The 18,059-nt window shown below is 48.6% G+C and overlaps 1 protein-coding gene across 1 annotated transcript in view; it reads right to left on the reverse strand.

Annotated features, from left to right (window-relative positions):
* Positions 1-264: 264 nt before the first annotated feature.
* The window catches only part of Tead4 (TEA domain transcription factor 4), a 73,438-nt gene continuing 55,643 nt past the window's right edge, over positions 265-18,059 (reverse strand). Inside the window, exons 9-13 of the mRNA XM_051173076.1 lie at positions 15,464-15,606; positions 14,677-14,850; positions 2,485-2,625; positions 646-798; positions 265-540 (exon numbers count right to left, since the gene is read on the reverse strand). Coding sequence (XP_051029033.1) covers positions 427-540; positions 646-798; positions 2,485-2,625; positions 14,677-14,850; positions 15,464-15,606 — 725 coding nt within the window. The 3' untranslated portion in view covers positions 265-426. The remainder of the gene's footprint in view (positions 541-645; positions 799-2,484; positions 2,626-14,676; positions 14,851-15,463; positions 15,607-18,059) is intronic.

Below are 18,059 nucleotides of genomic sequence, written 5' to 3' on the forward strand. Positions count from 1 at the left end.
CCCACATGTCACCTGTCCTCAGGCCACTAGTGTGACCAGCAGCAGAGTGCAGGGTCCCAGCAGCTGAGAAGAGACCACTGGGTCTTGAGCTTTGGTGTCTGGAGACAAACGAGACAAATGCCTGGCTGAGTCCACTGGGGTTCTGGCTCCTGGACCATCTGAGAGCATCTCTGGGCTTGCTTCCAGCTTGCTTCCTGGTGCCTCGTGGTGCCCCTTCTCCCCTGCCCTTCCGGGCTCACACAGCCAGACCAGCTCCTCTGAAAATACTTGGCACCTTGGGTTTATTAGGGGACGGGCACTGCAAGATCAGGCAGTGTGCTTCTCCGCTCAGCTCTGTTGGCACTTCTGGGGACTGTCCCTGAAAGTCCTCCCACCCCAGGTCCCCATTTCCTGGATCTGTCCCCCCACCATCGTTCTCCAAGCCTCTCATTCTTTCACAAGCCGGTAGATGTGGTGCTGAGCCCCGTGTTCGCTGGCTGACACTTCGAAGACATAAGCAATACACAGCAAGGTCTCCTGTGTGTCTCGATTGGTGACCACCTGCAGGTAAGACAAAGGCCAGGGTCAAAGCCCTGGACAGGGAAGCCATGGGTGCTGCCCCCACCCCCTACGCACGGCACCCTGGGCATCTGCCCCATGTCATACCTGCAGGATGGTGAAGTTCTCCAGCACACTGTTCATCATATACTTCTCCGGTAAGTGCTTCAGCTTGTGGATAAAGTTGATCATGTATTCACAGAGCGGGGACCGGTGGATCCGGTACAGATAGTGGCCGTTCTCATAGCGAGCATACTCTGTCTGTAGAACCCCAGGGACGGGACAACAGAGGCTTAGAATCCCTTCACCCCTTGCCCAAGCCCAATTCAGCAAGGATGTACAAAATTCCAATCACAGCCAATGGGACACAGAGGCAGAGGGTGGTCCAGCAGCAGAGCTATACGCCCAGGTTTCTGGACATTAAGCCAGGCCTCTCATCTTTGTCACTGACGTGGCAGGCAAATACTTCCTGGAGAAGGAAAGGTAAAGACCTGCGCAGTGGCAGTGAGATGCGGCAGGTGCTGCCCGACGTGAGGCTGAGGTGACGGAGGGGACCGGCACCTGTGCCGTGAAACTGCCATATGCATGAAGCTTGGGGGCAGATGCTATAGACACAGGAGCACTGAGGATGATGGCTGCATAGGCATGAGCATCGCAAGACCTTGATTAATGGAAGTAATGTCTGCAGGAGCTTTATAAAAACTGCCTTTGCTGGGGCAGGCCAGCAACTGTGAGCCCTGGAGTCCATCTGTGGCGCCAAACAGAGCAAAAGGCCACACACGCATTACACTGCCAAGCCTGAGAGATGTTACATGAGTGGGGCTCAGTGCAGCTAACCTGTATCAAAAGCTTCCTGGCAATGCAACAGCTCGGGTTGGGACCCCAGAGGCAAAGGTGGATTCCCAGGTCCTGCCCTGCACCTAGCTATTTGACATGAGTTTCTATCAGCCTCAGGTAGAGAGGACACCATCAATTCGGGCCCACATGGGCCAAGAGGTGACCATCCTGACAGCATGCAGTGTTAAGCACTGTGACAGTCTTTAGGGCCACATGGACACTGGGATGGAGGCTTTAAGGCCACTTAGTCATTCTCATTACACAATAAAATCAGAATGTCACAGCTATTGGGACCAGTGGGTGGGGAGGCAGCCTGATACTTCCTTAGAGGTAAGTGTGGGGGATATTAACACAACCCCAAGAGGAAGTAGGGGTCAGGGGAGGTGTACAGGGATCAAACCCAGGTCCTTAGCTTGAGCTCATTACCAGCCTGCCTGCCTTTGACAGGTGAGTGAGGCAGAGAATTCTGCCCAAGTATATGGTCTCCAAAGCACTCCAAAACCAAAAAGCTGTGTGATGCTGGGGTGCCTGGGAAGGGGGCTCGAAAGACTGCCTCAAAGGTGGGGAGGTGTGGACAAAGGGCTGTATAGCTCAATGGTAGAGTACTTGCCTAGCATGCACCAGGCTCTCACAAAAACCCAAACACCTGCAGAAACAGGGACTTCACAAACTTCTAGCATTCATGGATTAAAAGTGAGAGGCGAACAGACCCTGAACATCCATTCTCATTGCCTCTGCCTCTAGGGACCTGTGTGACTGAGAAAGGCCACGCCTATCCCCGGGACCAGCTGTCAAAGACACAGATGTATTAGGGAGAAACAAATCCTTGGGCTAGCCTGTGCTTTGGTCCTGCTCTAGAAGATGTGGGATGCTTGCAAGGAAGGCGTGAAAGAATCCTGACCAAAAAGTTCAGCCAGGGACCAGAAGTGTGGAAAAGACAACTACATCAGCAATTTATTAGATGCCTCACACCCAACCTACAACACGAACTTCTTGAAGGCCACACATGGGACCCACCCTCAGCAACCCTGCCCCCAGGAGAGCTCCAGGGAAAAAGGGCACACACAGACCACCCCCTTTACCATACACCCACACTGGATGGCCTCCTACCTCAACTTTCTCCACCACTTGCTTGCCAAAGGAGCAGACCTTGGTAGAACAGGTAATGATCATGTTCTCCAGGCTCTCGTACTGGCTGGAGACCCCATAGAAGGTGCTGCCCTCGTCATCGATGTTGGTATTGAGGTCTGCCTACCAGAGAAATGGAAAGATACAGTTGTTTTCAGGGGTGTCCTTAGGGGTCACAGCGCAGGTTCTTGTGAAGGGACTCCAGCCAGCTTGCGCATGACAAACATGGCTCTGGCAGGCCTTGCCCTTCTCTCCCATTCCCTCTGCCTTGCTAAAAACCATTAGATCACATTCCTAAAGCTAGCCATCAAAGTCCTTTCCCTTATTTGGCCACTGCCTCCTCCTGAGACTGACTACCAAGGTCCAGCTGTTGAAGTATTAAAGCCCAGCAATCAAAAGCCCCCTTTGGCTGCCCTAATCAACCTATCTGAACAAAATTAAACACTTCATCCTAACATTTCCCTCTTTCCTTTATAAACCACCACTTGCCTATGGGCCACATCAGTCTCCTCTCTATCCAGAAGCAGGTCCTTTGTCCCTCCAGGACAAATATCCCTTCCCCTTCTCCCTTGTCCTCTTTCTCCTGTCTTTGTCTCTTATTCCCTGCCCTCTGCCCCTCTAGGACAAATAAATCCCCTTTGTGCAGAGAAATTGGTCTTGGGGTTTCTTGTGCCCATATCAGTCCCTTCATCTTGGACAAGACAGGACTTTAAAATAATGGGGACAGGATGTGGCTACAGCTCAGTGGGAGAGCCAGTTGTTGGCCTGGAAGGACAAAAAAGAAAGAAGAAAAAGAAAAAAGAAAACACAGCCAGCATAAGAAAGCCTCTGCCACCCCCACATCCAGGCTCAATGTAATTCTGCTTTGTTTCCCAAACAATGAGAAATAAGTCCACATGGGAGCCAGGCAATCACTTCTCAGTTGGATATTGTATTAATTACCTTAGGATAACTGTGACTAAAATACATATAAACAACCTAAGGGAGGCTTATCTTGGCCATCTCAGTCCCTCACAGCAGGGAAGGCATGGTAGAATGATCCCATCCTGATGGGATAGTGGCTGTTCACATGACATGGGACAGGAAGTAGATTACAAAAGCCCTAACCAGGAGAGGGTACCTTCAAGGACTTGCCACTAGTGTCACATCTCCAGCAGCAAGGCCACAACTGTTAAAAGCTCTAGAGCCTTTAAAAAGAAACCACCACAAGCTGGGGACCAAGCATTCCAAATGCAAGACTGTGGTGACATTGCAGATCCAAAGCACATCCCTGGCCCAGCGCAGTTCACGTCCATCTTATAGTACAAAAAGAAACCATGTAGCAAGAAGTGTCTGGTGCAAAGTCTCTTCTGAGGCAATCAGAAAGAAAACTGCCTGCTCCCCATTCATCCTACCCGAGTAAACATTCCCGTGTCAAAAGGAGAGCACAGGAGAGGCCCAGGCACTGGGAAGAGGAGGACTCAATGGTTAAGAACACTTGCCACTCTTGACAGAGAACCTGAGCTCAGCGCCCGGCACTCATGCCCGGCGGCTCACACTCTATGTTCTCTTCTGGCCTCCATGGGTAATGGTAAATGTGTAGTCACATACACACAGAGATATACATTAAAAAGCTTAGAAAAGAAAAGACTACAGCTCAATAAAGTATGAAGTTCTATAGCACTTCATGCAACATCCAGGGCTTATGGTGACATCTGAGCTCCAAGAGCCTGGGCATTCCAGCCCCTATGGTTCTGCCATTTGCAGCTATGGCTCAACTGGGCACCTGCAGCTTTCTTCAGAGACATCCCACATTCCCAGTATCTTCAATGACCTGGGGGCCCTACTTCAGCTTAGGCTCACTTCATGCGCAGTTTACACTGAGATGCCTACCAGAGAATCCAACCCTTCAACACATTGTTCTAGAACCTTGATGCAAGCCCCATGACCCTGCAACTCACGAATTTTGTATACTTGCAAAGCCAGCAAACAGTGGATGACGGCAAGTTCTGATGGAGGTAGCCGGATCCTCATAGACCATGGCAATAGTGTCCCACAAGTGCCTTTGTGGCAGAACTTGGCAAACATTTCCAGAAGGAGACCCCTTCAGCTCTTTGATTTTGGGGTGTTCTTTTGCTTTGAGGTGGTTTTGTTTTTTCTTATTTATCTTGTGTGTATGAGTACACCGATGCCAGAGGAAGCATGCACAGCCCAAGCACAACTTTTGAGTATTGGTTCCCTCCTTCCACCATGCAGATCCTGGAGATTGAACTCAGATCATCAGGCTTGGAAGCAGGTGCACATACTCTCTGAGTCATCTCACTGGTCCTAACATATTTCTTTTACTTTAATTTTAAAATCCTTTAAAACTTTATATACCATATGTGTGTATGTGTGGAAACATGCATTTGCCTGGCTGGGTTGGCCTGATTTTGCTTGACATAATGATCTCTAACTCCATCCATTTCCCTACAGATGACATATAGAAGGCTGATTCTTTGTTTTGTTGTGTTTGGTTTTTTTTGTTTGTTTGTTTGTTTGTTTTTGTTTTTGTTTTTGAGACAAGGTCTCCTTATATAAGTCTGGCTGTCTCATACTGTAGACCAGCCTGCTTCTTTCTCCCAAATGCTGGGATTAAAGGCTTAAGCCACTGCACCTGGGCAGAAAAGACTGACCCTTCTGGCAGGGTTTTTCATCAACCACAAAAACACAGAGGTAGCAGCCATGTGAACCAGAGCACAGGCTGTGAATGCAGTGGGAGCTGCCAGTCATGATGTAGGGCCTAAGCCTCTTCTGCAGAACCCAGAAAGGTCGGGGTAGGATTTGAGCACAAGTGGCAAGCAGTCTTACTCATGACCACTAGGTGACACTCAAGCACTGGTTTTTCTCTCCTTTGGCACCTTCCTTTAGACAGCAAAATCTTTGTGTAAACTGACAAGGGGAGCATTAATTACCCTGTAATTAATGTGGCACCGCAGACATATTATGCAGGCAACTGGACAGACAGACAGACAGACAGACAGACAGACACACACACACACACACACACACACACACACACACACACACACACACGACTGAGAACGACTAGCCTTTACCATTATGGATGAACACAGCATGCTGAGTGAGGAAAGCAATTACAGAATAGAACGTTTTTAAAGGTGTCTCAGTGCACTGTGCATGACTTAAACGGAGCCACTCTTTAGGAGGAAGGAAAGACAAAGAAAGAATTACAACAGCATCCGAGCCAACGTTTAGCCTCTGAAACCAACGTCCCATTTCCGAAACACTCTCCTTTCCCAACTGAGGATGGCTTTCAGCCTCCCTGGACCCTGCCTCCATCATGACCATGTTAAGGAGGGCAGCTGGGGGTGTGGAGCACCTGTGATATGGAGCGGCCATGGCCCAAGGTCTTCCTGTGACAAATGAAATGAACAAGGACCCGAACCCAGGCTTTCTCCCACTTCTCTAAGTCACATGACCATCCTAAAGCCCAAGCTCGTCAGATTGGCCTGAAAAGGCTGAGACAGTTTGTGGACTTAGAGTACACTGTGACGACAACAGTAGGGCAAGAAGACAAAACAAAACACCATGGGAGACCCAACTGCCTGGAAAGGTAGAGACACTGAGGGATGAGCCAGGGCATTATATGGTGACAGTAACAAACACTATGGCCATAGGGCTCTGACCAGTGTTATACTCATTAACCACACAGATCCTTCCACGGTGTCTTTGTTTGAGTCAAGATCTTGTTATGCAGCCCAGGCTGACCTTTAGCCTTCTAAGTACTAGGATTACAGGCATCTACCCAACTGTGCATCTTTTAATGACATTTCTTAAAATTTTATTTATTCATCTATTTATTTGTGTGTGTACTTATATAGGCATGATGGTGTACATGTAGGAGCCAGAGGACAACTTGAGTCAGTTTTCTCCTTCCGATATGTGCATTCCAGGAGCTGAACTCAGGTCACCAGGCTTAATGACAAGGGCCTTTACAAACTGAGCCATCTGGCTGGACTTTGTGATATCTTTGACATCAATTCACTTTTATTACTTAATTTTACCATAAGCAATACAATCACGAAAACAAGGACTCTGTTCTTTTTTTGTTTTTTTCCTTACATAAGCCAAATTAATTATTAAGTAAGAAATGTCCAGAGCTGGAGAGATGGCTCCGGGGTTAAGAACATCGACTGCCCGAGGACCCAGTTTCAATTCCCAGCACCCACATGGCGGCTCACAACTTGTCTGTAAACAGTTCCAGGAGACTGACACCTTCACACAGACATACATGCAGATAAAACACCAATGCACATGAAATAAAAAAAAATAAAATTTTAAAGAAGAAATGTCAACAGATGTAGCACTGGTAAGACATCCCTCTCTGTGCACCATTCTGGGGAGACCCGATACCAAAGAGCATCTCAGGCCACACACAAAGGCAGCCTTCCTGTCTCTGCACCCCAAGCTTGAGTGACTTGCCCAGGGGAAGATCCATGGGGTGCAAGAACCTGTCCTTGACAAACCTCACTGGGTGCCTGGCACACCTGACCTTTCAGTAAGGGATGCTTGTAGCTGTTCCCTGTCTCTGTTCTGGGTAGCACCCATGATAAAGGGGTCAGGTCCCAGAGGACATCAGAGTTACCCATCCCTGAGGAATGGACCCCAACCCTAGCCCTCCCCACCTCAAATACACTCCAGCTCTTCAGTTATTACTTCCCACCCTAGGACCCCTTAAAACACTCATTCATAGCCAGGTGGTAATGGCCCGTGCCTTTAATCCCAGCACACAGGAGGTAGATCTGTGTGGATCTGTGAGTTCCAGGCTACAGAGAGAAAACCTGTCTCGAAAAACAAAACCAAACCAAAGACATTTATCCAGCCACAGCCCAGCATTTCTGGGGACTGTGGGATAGGAAGGGGCTAAGGAGTATTTGTGTACTATGGAAGAATTTGTAACTGAGAACAGAAGAGGGTTAGTGAGATGGATGGAGGTCCAACATCATCCTAGAATCTGCCATGCGCCTGTGATGCATAGAGATGGTAGCCAATGCCAGAGGACCCATCCCACGGTACCTCAGCTAGTCCTCGGTCTCCAGGGGCCATCCAGCTCTACCACCACCTTACCCTGCAGCTGTGATCCAGGACAGCTGTCCCTCTCGGTGACCAGCCTTCTCCCCCACCTCCTCCATGCATCCTATTCATATCTGTTCATGAGGGTGGGCAGCCTTTGGACTGAGCCTGGAACAGGTGTGAGGGATCGAGTGACTGACAAATGAGCACACAGCCTCGACTGTCATGTGCTGGTATGTGTCTGGGAGGAACGTCAGGCCCAGAAGACAGCAGTGGGCGGGATGCCAGAAAGACCTCAGGAATTGTCCCGCTACCCAGCTCCGCCCAGTGTGCAGACTGGTGTCCCTTCCCTGCCCAGGACAAGCTGCCTCTGCTAGTTTTCAAAAGGTTCTGGGGGGAATGGGGCAACCTCTCAGAACTGGGCCTTAAGGCTCCACCCCGCCCTCCTCTGCACCTTGAGGCCATCTGCAATGGGATAAGCCTAGGCATGCTGCAGGACAACCACCACAGCCCCTCAGCGTGAGCAGTGACTCTCGGGGTGGGGGGTGGGCCGCGTGCACAGGGGAAAACTAAAGTGGCCTCTGCTCTAGGCAGGTTCTCATCAGCTCCCACAGCACCTGGGAGGCAGACTGAGCAAACAGCAGCAAGGGAAAGGCTGGCTGTGAGGCAGGCGACAGCTTCTGGCCCGGACACATTTCCTTCCCGTGTGTGTGGCCAAGCCCACGGTGGGAGGAGGAGGGAGCAGGCCACTGCGGCAGGGGACTGCCCATGACTAACACAGGCTCTCGCCATGAGCAAACGTTCCTCACTCCCTTTCTCTGCCTTTGAGCCCCTCCCACATGAGGACAAATCAGGAGATGGCTGCTAAGATTACTAGCATCTTCTGATTTCAGCTCAGCCGCCCTAAGGTGAGTTCCCAGGTTGGAGTCCACAAGAACTACTAACCTTCAAGCCGGATAAACAGAGGTGCACAGAAGCCAAGACTCACTCAAGGTCCAGCTCTCAGGGGGAGTGTCTGCACCCCACAGGGACAGCTGGGCCCCCAAAGTTGGCTGCCTTGTCACACCGTGAGCGTGAGCGCTCTCTTATATCCACATGATCTGCTAAAATCCATACTGCCCCAAGACCCATGGCGGCGGAGCTCCCCAGAGTCTGCGACACTAAAAGGCAATGACCACGTGGGCTGTTTACACAGCCGTGACCAAGCATGTCTGTGGGGCCAGCCCCGCAAGCTTCTGGTGTCCCGGCTCTTCCCACAACTTCCCTCTCCTATCAGTTCCCTGCCAGTGTCCCCTATGGGAAGGCAAAGGAGTAAAGGAAGGAGACTTGAGTTTGCTTCCACCTGGAAGACTTTGCCAATATTCCTGGGAGAAAGGTCAAGGTCTAGAAAATCAAAGAGCCCAGTCGCTCTCCTCTCAGAGTATACCATCAGAGCTCCCCACCCTCCTCTGAGCCTTTCAAACAACCCAGAACCTTCCCCCAGGATCTGCATGAGCATCTGTGTCTGGGGGCATTCTGTTTGGGAGGTCAGACTGCCTGCCTCTGGGGCCACACTGTTGAGGGTACAGTCTGGTTCTGGTACAACAAACTGGGTTAAGTCTTGTAAAATTGTTTATTCTGACCATGCCTCAGTTTCTCCTCTCTAGACAAGGTTGTCAACTAGATCCACCTTTGAAGGTGCTGCAAGATTAACAAATGAGAATCCATGTGACCTGGTAAGGCCAGTGCTCCTGGGACCGTTCAGTCTTCCCTGAATATACTAAGACAGGAATGATGAAGGCCCACCCAAAATGCATGTCTCAGACCCAAGCCTTTGTCTGCAACATGAGTTTCCCCAATTTGTGAAATGAAGATCCTAAGATGAGCCTTACCCGAAATGTGTCTCAGACATAAAGGGCTTACCTGGCATGTTTTGTACAGCGACTGCCTGGCATATGCAGGGCCCTGAGCTCTCTATACCCAAAACTTCAAAAATAATAATAATAATAAAAGGAAACTACCAGTTAAAAGAAGGTAGGAGCTGGTGAGAAGGGTCCTAAATACATCTTGTCCTCCTAGGTAGTGTACTGATAAGCGCATCTCGCCACTACCAACTAAGTTTCCATCCCAAGGGCAGCTGGGCCAGTGCTGAGAGAGAGCCACTATTCACCTCACTCTGGAGGGGACTCAGGATCCCCCTAAACCCACCAGAAATTAGAGGCTGCCTGTATACCACAACTGAAGCCCACCATGAAACCACTGAGTTCACATTTCTCTGGTTCATCAGAGCAAAGTGCAGCCACACAAATAATTACACCCAGCATAGGACTTTAGAGAGGACCCCACAGGGAGCTAGGTGGAATTCTTTCCTAATGCTTGCAATGTGGAGATAATGGCTGAGATTCCACCAGCCATGACCTTGAGGACAGAAGCCATACATTGAGGGCAACAAGAAGAGAGGACTCAGGCTACAGGGATATTACATAGAAGTCAGATATTACATCCCTGCTGGGTCTACCCCCAGGCTTCCTCTCTATGAATGAAAAACTTGATTTGTGCACCGATGCTTTGGGTTTTAGATATTTTACCCTCAGATATAATACTGAACTTATCCAGAAACTAGAAGACAGAATAAGGAAGTCTCTAGAAAAAGAGACCAAGCTAATAAACTGCAAAATATAAAAATGACAGTTGAGGGGCTTGCCTTGCAAGAATGAGAGACTCTAGAACCCACACAAAAGCCAGGCTCAGTGCCATACTTGCCATCCCAGCTCTAGGAAGAGAGAGAGGCAGATCCCTGGGGATCTTCCGCCTAATCAGTGCTCTCCAAGCCAAGAAGAGGCACACAACACACAAATACATTGATGACTCACACCAGTAATCCTGGCTCCTGAGAGGCTGAGACAGAAGGATCACTACAAGTTTGAGGACTTGTATAGCTCAGGCTATACAATGAGTCCCAGGCTAGCCCATACAGTAGGGTTCAGTTTCAACTTCCCTGTCCTCCCCCACCCCCAAAAAAGCAAAAAGCAAAAAGAATAAGCCAGGGAGTAGGGTAGCAATGGAGATTCAGGAAAATAAAAGTGAACGAGATAGTCAAAGAAATAACAGAATAAAATGACTCTAACCTTATGATTAAAGGTGGCTACCCAAGTACAGAGCCAAAGATGGGAAGCAAGACAATATAGAACCCAAAGATCATCAATGAGAAATGGAAGAAAACATAAATCAAGGAGGTATGAAAACCAGATAATAACAAAACAGGTCATATAATTCTCTGTATATATAGTGAAGCAGAATGACATCAGACACACAGTAGAGCAATGTATTTACAAACTGCTGATGTACTTCAGGTGTGGTAGTGAACACTTGCAATCCCAGATACCCTGTCTACCTGTGTGTGTGTGTGTGTGTGTGTGTGTGTGTGTGTGTGTGCGCGCGCGCGCACAGGCCACATAACTCAGCCATAAATTAGTCCTCTAATGTGCAAAACCCATGCATTCAATACCTAGCACCAAGCAAAAAATAGAGAAAATAGTTTTTGTTCTAGATTTTCTATTATGTATAAACACATACACACACACTTCAAACTTCAAACAGGACATGCTGGCCAGTTTTGTGTCAACTTGATACAAGCTAGAGGGACCTCAATAGAGAAAATTCCTCTGTAAGATTGGGCTGTAGGCAAGTCTGCAGTGCATTTGGCTGGTTGATATGGGAGAGCCCAGCCCGCTGTAGGTGATGCCATCTCTGGGCTGGTGACCCTATATGCTGTAAGAAGGCAGACTGAGCAAACCTCCTCCATGGCCTCTGCATCAGCTCCTAAGATGAAGGACTGTAAGCTGTAAGATGAAAAACTCTTCCCCAGATGGCTTTTGGTCATCTATAGTAGTCATTATAATGGTAATTGAAACCCTAAGACTTAGATCTTGTGGGTTTTTCTTGGATCTTTCTATAGATGTATTCCAGTCAAATGAGTTGGGTTTGCCAATATGAGAACGATGAGATCCCAGAGACTGTTTACTGACATTATACAGGAGAGGCTCAGTCTGACCACTATGTGACTAACAGTTCACTCAGGAACAGGGAATGGATGCACCCAGGAAAAAGATCTCCAAACGGAAGGAGGGACTAATAAAGTAATAGCTGGGAGCACTCGGGGAAAAAAAAAATTCTTCCCAGTTTTATATGCTGGTTCTTATGGAGCAATCTGTAAAAAAGTATTAAGAATTACATCATCTAAAAACTATTCAATTTACATATAAAAATCCACTTACATCTAGGAAGAAGAAAGGGTACATGATAAAGGAAATGTCATAATATAGTCTTCAGCTCTTTGGTGATCAACCTACACTGTCAAACAAAATACTCGTGGCTTTGGGTAAAGCCTATGACTCACTCCATGTAAGTAGACTGAACTGAGATGATGGGAAATGACGCAATGTGGCAGATTTTTCTATAATGCCTTAGTTGTGACATCAAGACAGAGCAACCTGAATGTTTACAAACCCAGGATATAAAACCTAAAAGCCTGAGGGCTGGAGAGATGACTCAGCAGTTAAGAGCACTCACTGCTGCTCTTCCAGAGGACCTGAGTTCAATTCCCAATAATCACATGATGGCTCACATCATCTATAATGGGATCCAATGCCCTCCTCTGTCATGCTGGTGTTTATGCAGATAGAGCACTCATATACACAGAATACATGAAAAAATAAATAATCTTAAAAAATAAATAAAAGAAAATTACAATTTACCACTCTGGAACTTAGGAAGGCATTAACACAAGAATCCAATGTTTTTCATTATTAAAGACTCTTGGAGGCTGGAAAGATGGCTCAGTGTAAGAGTATTGGCTGCTCTTCCAGAGGACCCAGGTTCAATTTCCAGCACCCACTTGGCAGCTCACACCTGTCTGTAACTCCAGTTCCAGGGGATCTGACACCTACACACAGACATACATGTAGGCAAGCACATTAAAAATAAAATAAAAAGGAATCACTCAAAAAAATTTTAAAAGACTCTTAGAATTAAAACCATCCTGAGTGAAGTAATCCAGACCCAGAAAAAAATATATAGTATATAATCACTCATACGTAGATATTAGACATAAAAGAAAGGAATTAATAACATAACTGTGAACCCAGTTATTAAGATAAATGGAATGCTATGTAGCACAGTGGTAGTGTATATGCTTACAAGTTCCTGTGCTAACCACTAACACATTCCCAAAAGACATTCCCTATACCAATTGTGCCCTAGAATTTAAGTAAAAGATGATCTAGGATCCAACTCAATTTAACTGCCGTGCTTTTTTTTTTTTTTTTCTTCTTTTTCCTTTTTTGGGGTTTTTCGAGACAGGGTTTCTCCTCTGGGTGTCCTGGAACCCACTTTGTAGATCAAGCTGGCCTCAAACTCACAGAGTTCCTCTGCTCCTGCCTCCTGAGTGCTGGGTTTAAAGGCGTGGCACTAACATCACCTGGCTACTGCTATGCTTTCTATTGTCCTATCTCAGACACCTTTCTCCAGACTTCCCGGCTCCCTCCTGCTTTATCTGCTCCTGATTGCCTGGGAAGAAATGGTCTTTTTCCTCTTTGCCTAGCAGATTCTGCCTACCCAGAATCCAGGTCCAGGTGCCATCCTGTTTGGAGAACAGCTAGCTATGCAATCATAGGACAAAATCAAGGTAAGGTTCAAGGTCCCTAAAGCATCACTTGGATCTTCTGCAGAGAGCCAGGAGCTGGCTTGGTGGTAGACAGAGCTGGGCTGGGCTGGGCATTCCTAGGCAGGGCCCAAAAACCAGCTGGAATACTGTATAAATGTTTACTGTCAACATGTTCTTTTCAGAACAAGAAACTTCCAGATTAGCAAAAGGCTGGGGAGCAAATGAGGCTGAGACGATCTGGGGTAGAAAAGAGGGGTCTTGTAGGGCTGGGGTGCAAATCAATGGTAGAATACTTGCTACAAGGCTGAGGTCCTTGAGCTGCAACCCCACTGCTACAAAATTAAACTATAGAGAGCACCCCAGCACTGCAAAGTAAATAAAGGAAAGGTGGGCCTCTGGGGTTAGCACAAGCCAGACGAAGCAGATACGGGAAAAGTTCCATGTGTGAAGGTTCAGTGAGGTACCTGAAGGACTTCCTGCCCTTACTGGCCATTGGCCTGGCCTCTCCTATGTCCCTTCTGAGTGTTCTAAGCCCTGGAAGGAAGCTGTGAGGGCAGTTCTGTATCTCAGAGGAGAGCGCCTTATGGATTGGCTCTAGACACCCAGCATTCACTGAGGGATGAGGATGGCAGCAGAGGTCAAGCCTGTGGACAGGACTGTTGGAGACAGACATGGGTATTTCCTTTTGGATGGCCTGGGCAACAGCAGGTGACTGATGGGGGATGTCCTTCTGTATACATGTTTCTCTTACTGGTTGATGAATAAAACAGTTTGGCCAACAGCCAGTAGAGGCAGGAAGATGGGGGGTGGCGGCTAGAAGATGAGGAGAATGTTGGGGAGAGAGGCAGAGAGGCGCCTCGAAGAGGCGCCATGTAGCCCACCAAAGGAATAATAGGTCCAGGCATTCTCCAGTAAGCCAAGACCATGTGGAAATACATACATTAATAGAAATGGGTTAATTAATTAAGACAGAGCCACTGGGTGTTGGTGGCGCACACCTTTAATCCCAGCACTTGGGAGGCAGAGGCTAGCAGATGTCTGTGAGTTCGAAGCCAGCATGGTCTAAAGAGCAAGTTCCAGAACAGGCTCCAAAGCGATACAGAGAAACCCTGTCTCGAAAAAAACAAAACAATATAACAACAACAATAGTAATAATAATAATACAGAGCCAATAAGAAGCCCTACTCGTCTGTCAACAGTTTATGAATTAATATATGTCTGTGTGTGCTTATTTGGGGCTGAAGATAGGCAGGATACAGCAGGAAAGAGACTCCAGCAACAGGTGACATCCCTAGCTACACTCCTCGTTTCTAACTCTTCCATCATCTACGGCTCTAAGGTCTCATTGCCACATTCTGTCGCTTGGCTCCTACCCGCGGTGGCATCTTCCTCCTCCACAGCACGGTACCCTCTCTTTCCAGCTTCCTGCACTGTCTCAATACAGTGAGTGAAGGAAGGAGAGGCGCAGAGCTTACCCAGAACTTCACAAGGAAGAAGGCATTCGAGGGCCCCCGTTCAAACAGCTCCTTGAGGCCACCCTTCTTCTCTGGGAATTTGTCATAGATCTGACGGATGTCCACGGTCTCGAGGTAGGGGTCACTGTAGCTTGGGCTGGACTGGCTTATGTGCACAAACAGGTGCTTGCTGTACTGTAGACAGGAAAACAATCAGTCTGAGATGGATGTCAAAGGCTAGAGTAGAGAGACCGACCGCCTGCCTCACTTGTGGCCTGGGGCAAATCTCTTTACCTCTCAAGTTCCTCCCTGGGAAAAGGGAGATAAGATGGGTCAGGGGCAACTTGCTGAACCCTCAGCTTCCCGAGTTCCCACCACCAGAGCCAAGGAGAGAGAAGGACACCAGAGTAAGAAAAGAAATAGGAGACAATGGAGAAGCCTGAGGGACCTTGGCAGGGAGAAAGGAAGCCAAGGAGGGTTGAGGTGGGAACCCTACAGAGAGTAAGGGAAAGAACAGAGTAAAGGCGCACGGGGGGGGGGGGTAAGAAAGCGGGGGGGGGGGGGGAAGAGACGGACACCTCTGGGCCTGCTGGCTCTACTATGGAGGCAGGACTCCCAGGGGTGGAACTGGGGACAGGGCCTCCGGTGGCAGGGGCATGTAGCATGGGGACAGAAGCTTCAGGACTCGCTTCGATGGAGGACAGGGCCCTATGGGATTGGGGACCTACTCTGGGCCTCCTAGACTGGGGCCCTAGAGTACTAGCAGAGCCTCTGAGATTAAGATGACAGCCGGACACGGGAAACATACTGTGTCGGGATCTTGCTGCCGCTCCAGGAAAGCGGAGAACTCCAACATCCAGAGCTTGGAGCTGGCCACACTGCGCCCTTGCCATGGGGAAGCTGGCGGTGGTGCAGAGGGTGAGGGGGTGGGTCCTGCAGGAGACTCAAAGCCTACAGGAAGGGAGAGAGACACACTGTCCTCCCTGCTGATATCCTCAGTGAGGACTGGATAAAACCCGTGAAAAGCTTGCCCAGTGGCCAGACAGAGCCTATGAAAGAGCCAGGCAGCGGTCCCAGGCTCCTGCGCAGGCCCTTGCACCAGGCAGATGGATCCAGCTGCCTGGAAAACTGCCAGGCAGGCACAGCAGGACTCTAACCCTAGGGCCATTTCTGCTCCAGGCAGTTAGAGCCAGTTGAAACAACTAGCATAATGACTCCACGGCCCTGGGAGCAGGAAGTTTCTGGGAGGGCCCACGGTTGCAGCAGACCCATAGAACACCACCTACAACACAGGGCTCCAATGAAGGCAGGCCTGGGCCAGCACTGATAGAGGTGTGCGCTCGGCACCACAGGAGGCTTCTTGGTGCTCCTAAGGCTGATCAAGGTGAGCGAGGCTTAAGGAAGTTATGAAATTCAAGTGGCAAATCCTGAGTGAAGGCAAGGAAAGGGTACCCCAAGCTGGGAAGCATCAAAAGCGAATGTGGGGATGGGGTGGAGGCTGGGAACCAGCTGAGGGAATCTGGAAAGCCACAACTTCATGGAAGAACATGTCTGAACTGGTGGCTGGAAACGGGCTTTGCAGCCAGCCTGCAATGCTGCAAACAGGATGGATGGATCCCATTCCTAACTAAATCAAGGAAAGCCAGTGGTTGAATTAAGTGGGTCTGGGAAACTGTCAGTTCTGCAATCTTCTTTTCCACCCTGGTAATAATACTGGGGATGGAACCTTGCCTGGAGCAAGGAATGTGAACTAAAATTCTTGAAAAGAAGCTGTGCCTGGCTATGAACAAAAACTCCTGGAAGGAGTTTCTGTGTCCGCCGAGACTGCTGTACCGATTGGAATTCCAGTACTGTGGAGACCGGAAATGTATAGGGTCAAAGGCTGATTACTTTATCTTGGGTTAGTGTTGTTAGCCTTCTGGGACAGCCGTGCCTTGACTCACTCTGTATCTGAACTAACACCTCGTGGTAATAAATAGAAACCTCTTAGAAGCCTCCGCAAACCCAAGAGCTAAGAGTGACATCACATAGCACCTTAAACCAATAGAATAGCTCCTCCATCTCACCATACCCACCTCTCTCGCATACCCACCAGTGTATTTTAAAGTTGCCTTCATTTATGACTTTCTTTGTTCAGTAAAACTATGAAAACCCTGTGAAATAGTTCCCACAGTGGAACATGAAATTTGGGGTAACCAAATCTGAGTTCCCAGGCCACAGTCACTCATAATGATGCCGGAATAAACTAGCTCTTATTCCCTTTAAGATGAGAGCTGTGGTTTTTATGCTGATAGTATTCTAGACAAACTCTCTGCCACTGAGCTTAGCAGTTTTTCATTCCTTCTTCATTGTGAAAGGGTAGGGCAGAAAAGGACATATTTGGGGCAAAGTCTTCATGAATCAGGTTTTCCTTCCAGAAACAGCGAACTCAGGCACAGGGTTTAAAAACAAACAAACAAACAAAACCAAAAACAAAGAGGAGACCAAGAAAGAACAGTCCAGGAGAGTGGCCAACTATGCTGAACACACCAGCCCGCGCTTAGTGCAGCCAGCGAATCTTTCTTCCCTTCCTTTCTTCCCTTCCTTCCTGCAGCCCCAGTGTACCCAGGAACTGCTGTGTTCACAGCACTGGATGCCTACAAGAACACGCAGATACCAGCTTTGGCGGCACAGACACACACAAACAGGAAGAAAATCCCTGATAGACAGAGGTTTGCAGAGCCCTGGCTGGGCAAACGATGGCCATCTAACCTGGGTGGGGCAGGTAGGAGGATCCCTGGCCCAGGAGGAGCAGTCTAGCCACAGCTCAGAGGCAGAGCAGTGAGCACAGTCGTTGAGTCTCAGGAGTCCTGCAGATCTACTGCTGGGCTCAGATCTAGTCATGAAGGCACCACAGCGCCAGGGAGCATTTCAAGCCTGGAAATGGCATGATGAGAGGGACGCTTTGAGAATCTCAGGCAGCCAACTAAGAAGCCACTGCAGTAATCCAGGCAAGAACTAGGAGGGTCTGAGTACAGATCGCATCAGCACGTACAGAGGGAAGAGGACAGGACATGAGGACTGGGTCGGACTCAGTGACGTTCCCTATGTGGGTAAAAGAAGCGGTGATCAGACACCAGGTGTGGCAGGAAAGCCTGAGAGGCCGCAACCGGAATGTCACAGCTGGTCATTCTCCAAGGAAGGTTGAAAGCCTAGCCTGGACTGCAGCATGGAAGGGGCTGAGGGAGCCTCTAGAGAGGAGGTCAGAGCTCCCTGAGTGTGTCCATGGGCGTATGCAATGCACTGCAAGGCCTCCTTTGATATCAAGGATATCAAAAGACAAAACACACACACACACACACAAAACAAGGATATCAATGTTGTCCAAATATTTTCTGAAACATTATGCTTCTAACTACCAGTCT

This window comes from Phodopus roborovskii, unplaced genomic scaffold (assembly GCF_943737965.1).
Source record: "Phodopus roborovskii unplaced genomic scaffold, PHOROB, whole genome shotgun sequence".
Classification (NCBI taxonomy): domain Eukaryota; kingdom Metazoa; phylum Chordata; class Mammalia; order Rodentia; family Cricetidae; genus Phodopus; species Phodopus roborovskii.